At 39.2% G+C, this 13,635-nt stretch overlaps 1 protein-coding gene across 1 annotated transcript in view; it reads left to right on the top strand.

Annotated features, from left to right (window-relative positions):
* Positions 1 to 8,470, top strand: part of LOC110367594 (plexin-C1-like) — a 95,448-nt gene extending 86,978 nt beyond the window's left edge. Inside the window, exons 12-15 of the mRNA XM_036129987.1 lie at positions 1,934 to 2,110; positions 2,192 to 2,359; positions 7,895 to 7,994; positions 8,217 to 8,470. Coding sequence (XP_035985880.1) covers positions 1,934 to 2,110; positions 2,192 to 2,359; positions 7,895 to 7,994; positions 8,217 to 8,260 — 489 coding nt within the window. The 3' untranslated portion in view covers positions 8,261 to 8,470. The remainder of the gene's footprint in view (positions 1 to 1,933; positions 2,111 to 2,191; positions 2,360 to 7,894; positions 7,995 to 8,216) is intronic.
* Positions 8,471 to 13,635: the final 5,165 nt, after the last annotated feature.

Genomic DNA, 13,635 nt, shown 5'->3' with positions numbered 1-13,635 from the left:
TGAATCCTGGATGTTGTCATAAAGGGTTGATAAATATGACTGCTACCTGGGAAGGGTTGTCATGTTGAAATTTCATTTTGAGATGTAATCCACTATTTCAGGAGTTATGTTAAGATGTTAAGGTAAATACACTGTTTTTGCAAACTGCTGGAACTAACTCTGGCCTAAGGCTGTGACTTCTAATTGCGCCTCCCAAAACATTTTTTTAAATCCTTTGAGTCTCGTGAGTATTGCAGATGTTAACTCTTGTGTCCCTGATGTCCCTGGATGTCAGAGGGTTAAAAGAAAGGATTTAGTTTAGGTAAAAAGTGTATTTATGTGGTTTAAACAGCTCTGGTGACCTCTGTGTTGGTCAGAGAGACTCAGAACTTGGCTTAAATAAAAACCAAGAAGTCTCCCTTTAAGATGATACCAAACACTATATCACAAACCTCTGACCAACATCTGCACCATAAGCCTAAACCATAAAAACAGCATTGTCAGAAAAACACTATTTATCTTAAGAGGTTGTTGTCATAGTTTAGTTTTAGTCTGGCTTTTTTAACTGATATTTTTCAGTACCTCCTCCTCTCACTCAGTTCACTCCCTCAGCAATCAGTCACACCCGTTAGCCACTAATTAGTCTGAATTCACTTCTCCTGCCAGCCTCCCTATATAAACTCCTTTCAGTTTGCTCCTCGTTGCCGGCTCGTCTTCAGTCTTTACCAACACCACGCCTGTCTAGTCCTGTTCTCATCAGTCTCCACTCACTCCACGTCTGTCAGCCTGGTTTGTTCCCCATCTTGTTGCTGTATTTCCTGCCTCCTCTGTACCTCAAGTAAAGCCTTTGCTAGCTGCTGGATTTCTTGCCACCTCTGTGCTTCAAGTAAGGCCTCTACCAGTGGCTGGGTTTCCTACCTCCTCTGTGCCTCAAGTAAAGCCTCTGCTAGCTGCTGGATTTATTACAGCCCCCGGATCTTAACAACTGTCCCTGATGCCCCGCTGGATTTACTGCAGCCCCTGTGCTCCAGGTTTGCTCTTTGCTCTGTCACTGGATTGCCTGCTACCCTGTGCTCCAGCAGTCCTACACCCCAAGAACTGTCTTGCTCTGCACCTCTGATCTGACAGCAGCCCAGCATCTCCAAGAACTCTCTCCAGTTTCTTCCAGTCAGCCTGCTCCTGCACCCATCATCTCCAGTCCAGTTACTAACTCGGGTCATTATCATCCTACTCATTACTTTCAATAAACTGCAACAGAACAAGCTCTGTGTGTGCATGCTCTGTCCGGGTTCACGTAGACAAGTCATGAAAGTTGTTAACTTCATGAGTTGAGAACAGTGGCTAAGCTTCCAGTTTGGAAGGGCTATCATATGGAAGCATTATATAAAGACAGGTATCAAAAATTATGATTAAGTTTTGCAACCCTAAGATGGAACAAAAGTGGTCTGGCCCATAGAATACTTCTGCATATTCTCCTTAGGTGTTTGTGTTTTTTTTTTCATCTTTTCCCCCCTGTTATTAGTTTCTAGCTGCTTCCATTCAAGTGTATACTGTTTCGGATTAGCTTGTGAACTTCGTTCTCAGCTCATTCTATGTATTATTTTCTGTTAGAGTATATCCCTGTATTAAATTATACTCCATGCTACTGTTTCTTTCCCATGCCCCATGATCCTTGTTTATACCTTTTTTTGAGTTTAAATTAAATTCTTGTTTCCATCATCTGCAATTTAGTCCTGTTAAACCCTCACATCATTATAACCACTTAACATTCCAAATGACCTAAATCCTTTTTCTTCCCTGTTCTGATGCTCAGTTTAAAGTCAACAGTTTGACTTCTTCACACCATGATGCCTTAATGCAACAAGTTGTTGGTTGGTTATATCTGTTAACAACCAATTGAATGAGTTGGTGTTTTAAAGAATTCGTTGACATTCAATTCAGAAATTCTTTTCAGGCTCTAATCTATGAAACACCGGCAGTCAAAAATGACAGGATTTCCAGCAGCACCGTGTTTCTGAAAATAGCCAATCAAACGTTGGCCTGCTCTACAAAGATAACCTACTATCCAGATCCAGAATTTACCAGCTTCACAGCTGTGAGTGCAGAACAGAAGATGCAGATCTCTATTCAGGTAAGGTTGTCCATTTAATCCTATACAAAAAAACGCCTGACGAGGTTACGAAAGGTAAACACCTTGTCTGTTTTCTTTCAGAAAAAGGCAGATAAATTGAAGATGACACCAGAGGAGTTGTTAGTTTGGGGCATTCAGAATGGAAAGCAACATCCCTGCATCATGAAATCTAAAGAAAGCAGAAAGGATATAGAAATTTTCAGTTGTGAGGTCCAAAGCTTACAAAATGCTGACATCGCCCAAATAAAGGTAAATCTAAATTCATGCAGATTTGGAAATATTTTATATATAAGTAAAATTGTATGGGTTTACTTAAAAGTGAACTGAAAATTGTTGAATAAGCTAACATCACTTAAAATTAGATGCACTAAATACACTTATTATAAAATATGCAAATTAAGGACAATTGTATTAACTAGATTTTAAATATAACACATTGGAAAAAAAAACCTCCACGGTGTTTAGCATTTTTAAGGTGAGCCACCATAGATAATAACATACAACCAGTCATGCAATTATACACTGTTTAAAAGTTATTTAATGTTTAATAAATGAATCTATCTGTTAGGTATTGTCCAGTGGATATCAGCTCTTAAACTGATACCAGGACAATCTTGAAAGGGATGAAATGACCACTGGCGATCTTTTAACAGCAAACTGCACACACATAAAATAAAAAAGTGACAACTTCTCTTCAGGTTCAAGAATTTAATAACAAAAATAAATGAACATCCAGAGAATATCATTATATAATGCAGTTTCCCTCTGGGATTATTAAAAGTATTTCTGATTCTGATTTATCTGAATTAACACTATATTTTGATCACCAAATCGAATAGTGAAACTTTACTAAACTACTAAACAAAATGAGGATTAAAAAGAATCTAAGATAAGGACATGCAAAAAGACAAAAGACAACATCAAAGTGGGTATCATCAGAATAATTCAGTGGATCCAGGTTCACTGCAGATCTGATTTAAAGAACATGGAATGATCTTAAATTAGCTTGACTAATTCAGAACAACATTTGGCATGTTTTCAACCCATTCACAATGCAAATCCTCAGTTAAACAAAATATTATTTGAGGAAAGAACATTTTAAAGAATGATTTGCTCAGTAAAATCACTACTTTAGGGACGCACGATTTTATTAATGCGATTATACTGCCGGGAGGTAGGGATCGCTTTAGCAATCAGTCAATTAAATCGGCTAATCATAAGTCAAACAAAATGTCTTTAAATCGACATTTACATTCCATATTAATTTGTTAATAACGCTCATAGCACTATCGAACGATGGCGGAGCGAAACGAACAAGCCTTTTGCTTGAAATGACCGCATTTGAAAAAAAAAAAAAGGAAATCGGAAGTTTCCGTGGCTAATGGCATTTTGGCCAGCGGACTTTTGGCCCTAACTTTAAAGACTTCAGCTTTATTTTTAGCCATAATGAGAGAGCCGGATAACATAAACATTAATATCTGTAGATATTTGTACCGGCCTGCTCCTGCATATCTCTGAAGGCCCATCTTACCCCGGTATAAGATTTGGCAGTAAAGGAAAAACATTTGATCAGCGGCAAACATTCAAATATGCATATTTAATTCATTAGGAATTCCCAATGGAGACAAAAGTTACATTACCATTGTTACCTACGTGCTTCTGCCAGGCATTGCAGCTTTTGTCTGATCTAAGTTTCGCAAAGACATCCTTTTAATAAACTGACTGCCCCTCTAGTCTCTTCAGGAGGGGGTGGTGTCAAATTTGGGGCTATCTGTTCGAACAAAGAGGCTGTTCTTCTCGGTTAGGGGACAAGCCAAATTACCTATCCCAGTCATGAACCCAAGCTGCATGTTTATCTTACCCTCAAAGGGGGAGACAGTCAAAAACCATGCATTCCTCAGTTCTTCCATATGAATACCTGATTAGTATAACAACTAAGATATTTATTTTCCTCAACATATCCCATCAATGTATGAAACCCTTGTGGAGATAATGTTTGTTGTAACCATAAAAAACACTCGAATCACATCAGCAATGACATGGTACCAGAAAGCTAGCATGAGCTACGTCCGTTAGCTCTTAATATTTAAAACTCAATGTAACTGCATCACACCAGCTTTCCAGACAAACCCTTCAACTCTCTCTGCATCAATCCTGCCAGACCTGGCGGGGCCTCGTGTGAGATCAGTCCACTTTGGCCATCCAAGGAAGAGGGCAGTGAAAAGCGGAAAACGTTGGTTCTTAGCAGTGGGCTAGCTTTAGCAGCAGCAGACCTGCTGCAGACCGCCCTGCAGCGGTCTCTCAGCTCTCAGCTTGCAGGAAGAATGTGAAGTGATCCTGTGGGAGCAAAGTTTTATAGCATGGAACCCTGCTGAGAGGGGAGGTCCTTTGTGCCTGTGAGGGTCCCAAACTCCTGTTGCTTCCAATCCAATCTGATATAATTTTTCTCATCATGGCTCAATGGCACTACAAGTCATTCAAGAGCGAGTGGATATGCACAGGTTCAACATGTTTCAATGCGTTGCTATTAATTGTTCGAATTGGCCCAAATATATCACTGGAGTGTAATTTTTAACTGTCTTGGAAGACAAAAAAAAATTGACAAACTGTCGGAATTGCAGTTTAACCCAGGAGTACATGGATCGTACTGACTGCCATAACTAGACTTTTTTCATCCCGTTCTGCACCGAACAACAGAACCCCCCACTCTTTCTGTCTCGGAGAGCCAGTTCCCAGCATAAATGCAAGAGAAAGGGCCAGCCGTGCAGGCCTATGCACTCGGCTAAAAGCTAACCCACACAGATCAGCGCTACTGAGCCTCCTTCTAGCCAATATAAGATCCCTCGCTAACAAACTTGAAGAGATCTGGTTAAGAATCGCTGCACGTAAGATGAACAGCTGTGTAGCTATTTTTAAGATTTTTAAGCTATTCATTAAGATTCATGAGGGGCTTTGTATTGACCATTTATACCTGATAACTAAGGCATAGTACACACAAAGACAAACGTGGTGTTATGCAATTATGTTTCTAATCATAATCAATCATTTGGAAGCCAGACCAAAAAAGAGAGCATTTGCTAAGCTATTGCTTAGCAAAGTCCCAATTTCACTGCTTATTCCTACTACAAAAATCCAGGTGTTGTTTGATCGCGCAATCATTTAATCAAGTTTTATTATTAAATTACCCCTTTTGGTAAAACTCAATACACTGTGTTAGATTAATTTAGGTATAGTGCTTTTTTTAAATAATTGTGAATTATAACTTCAATTTGAAGATACAACTTTTTAACTAAATCACCACACAATGTCTCAACTGTCAACTTTGGCGCTACTTTTGGACAGTAAGTCTCTCTTATATACTATAAGCACAATAGTAACCCTTCATTCCGGAGAGTTTATTAAACCAAATCACCCTGATGTTATCAAAACGATTTCAGTCACAAACTCCTTAACTAACTAGAAACACACAGTTACTAAATTATATTCAAAGGTAAAATGCAAAACAATTAATTCAGAATAAGTGAGCAACTGAAAAAATATTACAAATTTAGACCAGCGCTTTCTAGACAATTTAAACGGGTAATCATAAATCTTCACTTTGATTCCAGCATTGAATAATTGTCAACAAGCACTAGCAATTTATATGAAATAAACAATTCTCTGGATCAACTTTGAGTCTATAAGCAGAAGTGGAATATTCATGTCATAATGTATATGATTAATGCTGGGGCAGTACCGGCAAAGCGGGGGGAAAAACAGGCTGCATTTATAAGAATGCAACTACTAGCTGTTACAGATAGCTTCCCTGAACAATATGTTATGCAAGATACCATACAGTAAACAGCAGAGGATAAGAGGCAGAAAAAAGGAACGGTCAGCTCTATAGGCCCAGGACTCAGTTAATGGGCTTTTTCAAATACATTTAAAACATGTAAAATCTGATTACTAGCAGACTTTTGGTCGGCCGGTTGCTGTAGTTACACAAAAACTAAAGACACTGAAACAAATCACAGTGACAAGTTTTGCATGGAACTCAGACCATGGTCTCAGGCAATTGTTCAACACCTCAAGCACACTTTTAAAACCTATTCTATCCCTCCCAAGCTAGGAAGAAAAATAACTAAACAAAATGAATTTACTTTTTCTTCTGCTCACTGGGAATGATTTCAGATGCTGGATTAAAATACAACAACAGTGGGTCCGCTGAGTCTCAAGGCTTTTTGCTTACTTCAGTTCAGGAAGCACAAAGGGTGAAGAACCGCAGTTAGTTGACTAAACAAAATGAGGAATCCTTTGTCTCCTTGAAAAAAGCTCCATTAAATTTTCTTGCACCAGGATCCACTTGGAATCTTGTCATCAATTGGTAAAAAGGGGGAAGAGAGAATCAGCCCGGTTCAACACAGCTGAACCAGACTGTGCCTCAGCTTGAAGGCAGAGGGTGCAATTTTGCCCGTATTTTATGCAGTTTACGGTTGCAATAACTGCTGAATGTAGATTACGGCGTGCAGATCACCATTTTGAGCTGAGGTTCTGAAGATTAATTTTTACGTGCTGATAATATTGCAGCAGCCTAACCCATAAACCATACTTTAATGCTTATCAATTTATCTCTGTATTTGACAAACAAAGGCTGAATTGCATTGCCAAATTAAGTGCCCTGGAGTTATAGTGTTATATGATTATAATAGGATTAGATGTGTGTGTGAGAGAGAGAGAGCGAAAGAAGAACAATAAACAATTTACAGTAATTAATAGATAATACCATGTGTGAAAAAGTATTTTTGGCATGAGAAAACATATCTATTTACACTTAGTGTAAACATCGTGGAGTGAAGTGTCTATGCATACTACGTCTGAGCCAACTTATTTTGGGCTTGTTTTTATAGCGCTGGTTGCTTTTTTGTCTCTCAGAAATCTGACAACACTAAACAGCACAGACACAAGCTCTCGGTTAGCACAGAGCAGAAGCAGCAAACACGAGAGGGAAAAGGCAAGACTACAGATGAGTTTCTGAAACCCTGAGTAGAGAAAAAGAGAGAGGAAGGTGTGCACACACAGAGGCTACACATTGTAATCATAAGTGAAAGAAATTGGAGGAAATTTGGATACACTTTAACTACACAAACGGTTCAAAGGCAGAGTGTAGACTGTAAATTTAAAGTTTCCTACCATGCAGCGTATACCAGCAACCCACTCAAAAAATAATTCATGCATCTGTTGGATCTATTACTTTAACATGAATGTTTCATGTCCTACTCTGTTGACATGAAAAACTTGTGTTAAAGTAACTAAAGGTGCTTAAATAGATCCAACAGATGAATGAATTTATGTAGACTGGTTGCCGCTTCTTGTTTTGTTTTATTAATATTTTGAGTGTTATTTAGTTGTATGTTTCTCTGTAAATATTATCAAATGTATAAACAACACCCAGAATGTGTGATTGAACCCTCTTGTTTATTTTAGATGGGTCTTTACTTTCAATTGTATTTTATTTAGTTTGTCGCAATGTTCTCCTGTATTTCAGAAGCTGTTGCTTTTGATACAAATTTTTAGAAAGTTTTATTTATTTTGCAAATACTGCACTCAAATCTGAGGAGCCATTCGGGAGCTGAAGGAGCCAATTCGTTTTAGTGAGCGGATCCAAACGATCCAGCTCTCTAAAAAGAGCCAAAATGCCCATCACTATCACGAAAACTAAATTAACTCAACCAAAATTCACCTGTAAATGTCTTTGATTACAGCTCAAACTTGAAGTCTTTTTACATTTCTGTTGTTCTTTTCAAGATCAGCTATGGAGAAGCAACAATTAATCTGCGAATTTTGTCGACATTACATAAATTCCTTCTGATTCTGCGGCTGTTGCTAATACCCTGCGTTATTGCTGGTAAGTAATCTAATTCACTGTGGCTAAAGTTTTGAAGCACTAGCTAATTGCACAAAATACTAAATAACCCTTAACTTTTTTTCTGCATTATTTCAAAAGTAATACATTTCATGTAATGTTATATGTTTCTACTTATCAAGATGATAGAAATAATAACTATGGTATGTCTATTTGTTCTACTAATTGAATCAACGCCAATGTTTCTACCTGTTTATCTTTCAGCGCTGGTGGCTATATGTCTTTGGAAAAAAGTGACTTGCCGCTGAGACAATCCAACTTTAATCCTTATGCTTTCTGCAAGTAAAATGTCAGTGGCATTTTCAGCTATTTTTGAACAGCTTTGTGTTTGAATGCTTTGTGCACAATGACATTTCTATAGTTCTGTAAATGCCAGTATGAAACTTATTACCTACCAGAATATTATTTTTTATTTGTATTTCTTTAAATTTGAAATTTCTATGCTTTCAATTCAGCAAACCGAGAAATCTGTTTTGTACTTTTGCAAAACCTTTACACAATTTATTGTAACTTTTTATTTGTACATTTATAACTGTACCAGAAAAAACATGCATCTGTCCAAATGAACTTACTGTTTAATATTTTTTAACATAGACCTTAAAGAAGAGGTTTTTTGCTAAAATGTTATTGCTTCTTAATGTATGCACAGTGATTGGTGTGTGTGTGTGTGTAATACCCTTGCCTTTAAGTCACTGGCCTTAGGTACATTCTTGGATACAACAAAAAATAATACTGACGAGCTTCCCCCACCAAGGTAGTTAAGGTAGTTATATGACTGGTGCGGAAAAATGAGGGAAGACAAGGTTTTTGGTGACGTGAAGGAGCCCCCACCAGACTCCCAAATGCATCTCCTCTACATCTCCGCCCACTTGGACGTTTTCTCCTCTGCTCCAGCTTGCTTGGATTTTTTCTGCCTTTAAATTTTTTTCTCTTAGCCAAATCTACAGAAGTCCATCCATCCATCTTCTAACACGCTATTGGGGTAACGAGGGGTGCTGGTGCCTAACTCCAGCTATCAATTGGCGAGATGTGGGGTACACGGAGAGAACCCACGCATGCACAAGGAGAATTCCACGCAGAAAGTCCCAGGACTGGATTTGAACCCAGGACCTTCCTACTGCAAGGCAACAGTTCTACCCACTGTTTCACTGTGCAGCCATACAGAAAATTGGATTTAGTGTTTTTTTTTCCCATGTGGACTATTTTACTTTTCAGCTAATCCACAGAGAATGCCTCTTTAAACCCTAAAGGAGTTAGACTACTCAGTAAAAACGCTGTTAAAGAAAGAATTCAACATGAAGCTGATGTGGAGAAGAACCACCTGATTTCAGTTAATCAGCAACAGATGCCTGCATTCCCCACAGAGGATGTTGACACACTTCTACTGAAAATATCTGTTATGTAGCAGAAAATCCACTGACTCAAAGTCATTTTTTTTAGGTAAACGCCATGTATGGGAATTAAACAACCCTTGATTCCTAACTGTGACCACCAGCCCAGAAACTCAGTGAACAAACAGTCTCCTGAGGAAAATGAGAATAAATCCACCCTTGGACCACTCTGAGCGCAAGGCCAAAAGATCAAGGAACCTCACACCAGGACAAAGAAAACTGGCCGATTTTACACAGAAGTGTCCCAAGAAAAGTGAAACAACAACGGGCTATTCTCACAACAAATGTTAAGAATAAACATGCTGGAAATGCTGGAATTCCACTATAAAACAGATTTGCTCCACTTCAACATGACACCCAAGAAGATCATGACAATAATCAAAGGTATGTCAACAATCTTCGCTCTAAGCTACCAGAGAAAAACAAGCCACAGGGCCAAGAATCCTAATATTATGCAATTGATCTGTAAGTGGGATTAAACACTTCTGTAACAAGAAGCACACAGAGGTGTTGATCTATAACTCTTTGAACTGTGGCTTGGGTTTTAATTAATCAGATATACATCCAAGGATCATGAAAGAATGCCGACCCTGGAAAAGCTCATAGTTCAAGCTGAAGCCATGGGTGATGCTGTATGGACAAGAAAATCAGAAGTATTAAAAGAGAATTACATTTGTCTGCTAAATTTAGTTGACAGCCTTAATGTTAAGGTGTTTCTCTGCAGCCCTCGTGTGCCCATTAATAGTTGAGATGAGAATTTTTTCAAGAGTTCTGATGCTAAACAAATGGCAAATCCCAAAAGATGTTAACAAATTTAACATTGTTTAGGAGAGGAGACATCTGTTCAACAGAGATGGTTTCTCTTTAAACAGGTCAGGTGCAAAACGCTATTCTGTGAATCATCCCCTATCAGCTTTGTCCCAAAACAAAGCTTAGCCAGTGCCAAAACGAATGATAAGCCCAGTACAAGCCCGAACAAGTCAAGATAAAGATAGCCAGGAAGAGACGACATCAGAATTACAGAAAGATTCACCCCAGATCTTAATAGCACAAAAAGAGGACACCCTTTTAACGCCCACAAAGAACCCAAAACCTCCATCCCCACAGACACCAGTCCAGACCGCACCAACCTCTCCATTTTCTCCACAAAGCCCAGATATACCCTTCCTGGATTTCACACATAACATGAAAAGGTTTTTTAAAACTGGCCTACAGTTAACCTCCTCTCTGTATAGCCATTCTGAAAACCCTAGCTCTGTGACTAAACCAGCATCTTCCAAAGGCGGCAGAGCTCCAGATCTTCCTCCTCTACATATCAAGGAACATGTCTGTGCTCAGGACCTCCAGATAACTTCTCTGTGATACACACCGGGCCCTGGCAGCACCCTTATCAGACATGACAGTTTCCAGCAACAGCTTGGGCCTTTTGTTGGAGATAGGTGTAATTTATCTGTAATGATACGTAGCATTTTGACCTGGTTGATGAGAAGGACCTAAAATGTTCTGAAGCTGAACCAACTTGTCGAGCAGAAGAGACGGACCTCAGACACGGACATCAAAGCAAAGGGCTCGAGGCACGAGTCTTTGTGAATGGGACATTATGGGACATCGGGGTTGCCATCAAGAGAAGGGAAGTTTTTGGCTGAACAACTCCTTTATCCAGCAATCAAAGACACTTTGGGATTCCATCTGTGGTTCGGGTCAGTCTGCTCCTCTAAATTTAAAAGCCTCTCCTGAAAACATTAGTAAGCAGCATTAGATAAGAGAAAGGAAGTAGATTAAATTTAATTTGTAATTTGTTAAATTGCTTAATGTTGTTGCTAATTCCCTGCTAAAGCATACTAATTAAAGAAGCATATAACATTTTAAATTGAAATTATGGACATTCAATTATTGAGTCAACATTTTTCTGATTGTAAAACAGATTGTAAAACAGACACGGTGCATGGTTCTAAAATTATTTAGGAGGTCTTGAAAGGCTGCATGTAGTCCAAACTTTAAAACCTTTAGGGACTTTTGAGTTTCTAGAAAATCTACCGATCCAGTAACAAGTGCCGTTGTATTAAAGTAGGAGCCACCGTTAACTAGGGCGGTGGTCGGGAAATAGGTGGCCTCAGGCTACTAGGTTGCCTCCCTTGTCCACTGAGGACAGAGGTGGTTAGTAGATCGGTCGTGTCCTACTTATCTAGCTAATAAAGTCTCACAGGAATTCTAAACAGGGTGATACTCGTTAGATTCAGGGGTCTTTAAAACCCTAGCTAGTCTGAGCTTTAACTCTGTCTGTCGGACAGATTCCAATTTGTTCATGTTAATAATAAATCTTCTTCAAACTCTAGGGTCACTTGTGGAGTACCACAGGGTTCAGTCCTTGGACCAATTCTCTTTACTATATTTAAGCTTCCGATTGGCAAAATTATCAGACAGCATAGGATTAATTTAGACTGAGCTCTGATTACCCCGTATGTGCCTAATAGAGCACTTCGCTCTCAGACTGCAGGTCTGCTGGTGGTTCCTAGAGTCTCTAAAAGTTGAATGGGAGGCAGATCCTTTAGCTATCAGGCTCCTCTCCTGTGGAACCAACTCCCAGTTTTGGTCCGTGAGGCAGACACCCTGTCTACTTTTAAAACTAATCTTAAAACTTTACTTTTTGACAAAGCTTATAACTTGAGTGGCTTATGTTGCCCTGACCTACCTATAGGGTTGTCCTTCTATGGGCTTAGACTACTGGAGGACATCAGGATCTATTTTTCTCACTCTATAGAGTTCTACTGTTCTTCAATTACGCATTGCTTGTCATCGTTTCTGCTTATAACTGTTTGTTCTCTCTTTTTTTCTTTATAGTAGGTACATCTGGTCTGGCGTTCTGTTATCTGAGACATCGACCAGAGAAGGCAGCTCACCTGCTATTACCATCTAATGTACAACAGATTACTGGATCAATGTTTGCTTTTGTGCTTGTTTGTCTCTCTTGTTGTGTCTCTGCTCTGTCTTCTGTAACCCCCAGTCGGTCGAGGCAGATGATCCTTCATACTGAGCTCGGTTCTGCTGGAGGTTTTCCTTCCCATTAATGGGGAGTTTTTCTTCCCACTGTCGCTTCATGGCTTGCTCAGTATGAGGGATTGCTGCAAAGCCATGGACAATGCAGACGACTCTCCCTGCGGCTCTACGCTTCTTCAGGAGTGAATGCTGCTTGTCAGGACTTTGATGCAATCAACTGGTTCCCTTATATAGGACATTTTTTGACCAATCTGTATAATCCGACCCAATCTGTATAATATGATTGAACTTGACTTTGTAAAGTACCTTGAGATGACATGTTTCCTGAATTGGCGCTATATAAATAAAATTTAATTGAATTGAAAAAGAAATGGATTGCAACCAGCTGTATTGTGAGTGTACCAAAGGGTCATAGTTCTGGCAACAATGATTATAATGAATGGCCTGCAGATATGGAGATAAGTCAAATTAAAATGGCAATGAAAAGAAATCATGGTCTGAAGTAAGTAGTAGAGAGCAGAGTAATTCAAGGAAAAATGTTGACAAGATAAAAGCTAAAGCTGTGGAAAAGGGTACCCCGAGGATGGTAAACAGGAAAAATGGAAAGCTATGCTGGTGAAGATTCTCAGTCATCCAGATCATGGTGATTCCAAAAAAAAAAACAACAACTGGACTTGTTTTCCGAAGTTTGAAGATGTTTCGCTTCCTATCCAGGGAGCTTTCTCAATTCAAAAAGTATGGAGTAATGTGGAGCATCAAGCATTATACTACTGCCCAACAAATGCCTTGTAAAGGCTTAGATAACATTCAAATTCAACAGAAACAGGTCCACCCCTTAGCAATGGGAAGTCGTTAAAGTCATTAAACCAGCAGATTGAACCAAAACTAGTACACTCCTCTGCAATGGTGAGTCGTTAGGGTCGTTATTGGCCTGGCTTGCAGGAACGATGTTTTGATCACCCATATGAGGGTGAGAATTGAGGTGATGATTGGCTGGAATTAATCCTATAGCTGTAATATAGGTTTTTGAGAGTTGGAACCTAAGGCCCCTTCCTCTGCTTAAGGTTGTTTTTTCTCTCTTTACGTAGATGGCATCCTTCACACCCCTTTCAAACCATCTGTCTTCTTTGTCCAAAATGTGAACATTTTGGTCCTCAAAAGAGTGTCCTTTGTCCTGAAGGTGTAGATGGACAGCAGAGTCTTGTCCTGAGGAGGTAGCTCTCCTGCGTTGGGCC

This window comes from Fundulus heteroclitus, unplaced genomic scaffold, assembly GCF_011125445.2.
Source record: "Fundulus heteroclitus isolate FHET01 unplaced genomic scaffold, MU-UCD_Fhet_4.1 scaffold_271, whole genome shotgun sequence".
Classification (NCBI taxonomy): domain Eukaryota; kingdom Metazoa; phylum Chordata; class Actinopteri; order Cyprinodontiformes; family Fundulidae; genus Fundulus; species Fundulus heteroclitus.
The sequence above is the reverse complement of the archived record's forward strand: the minus strand, read 5'-3'. Positions and strand labels throughout refer to the sequence as shown.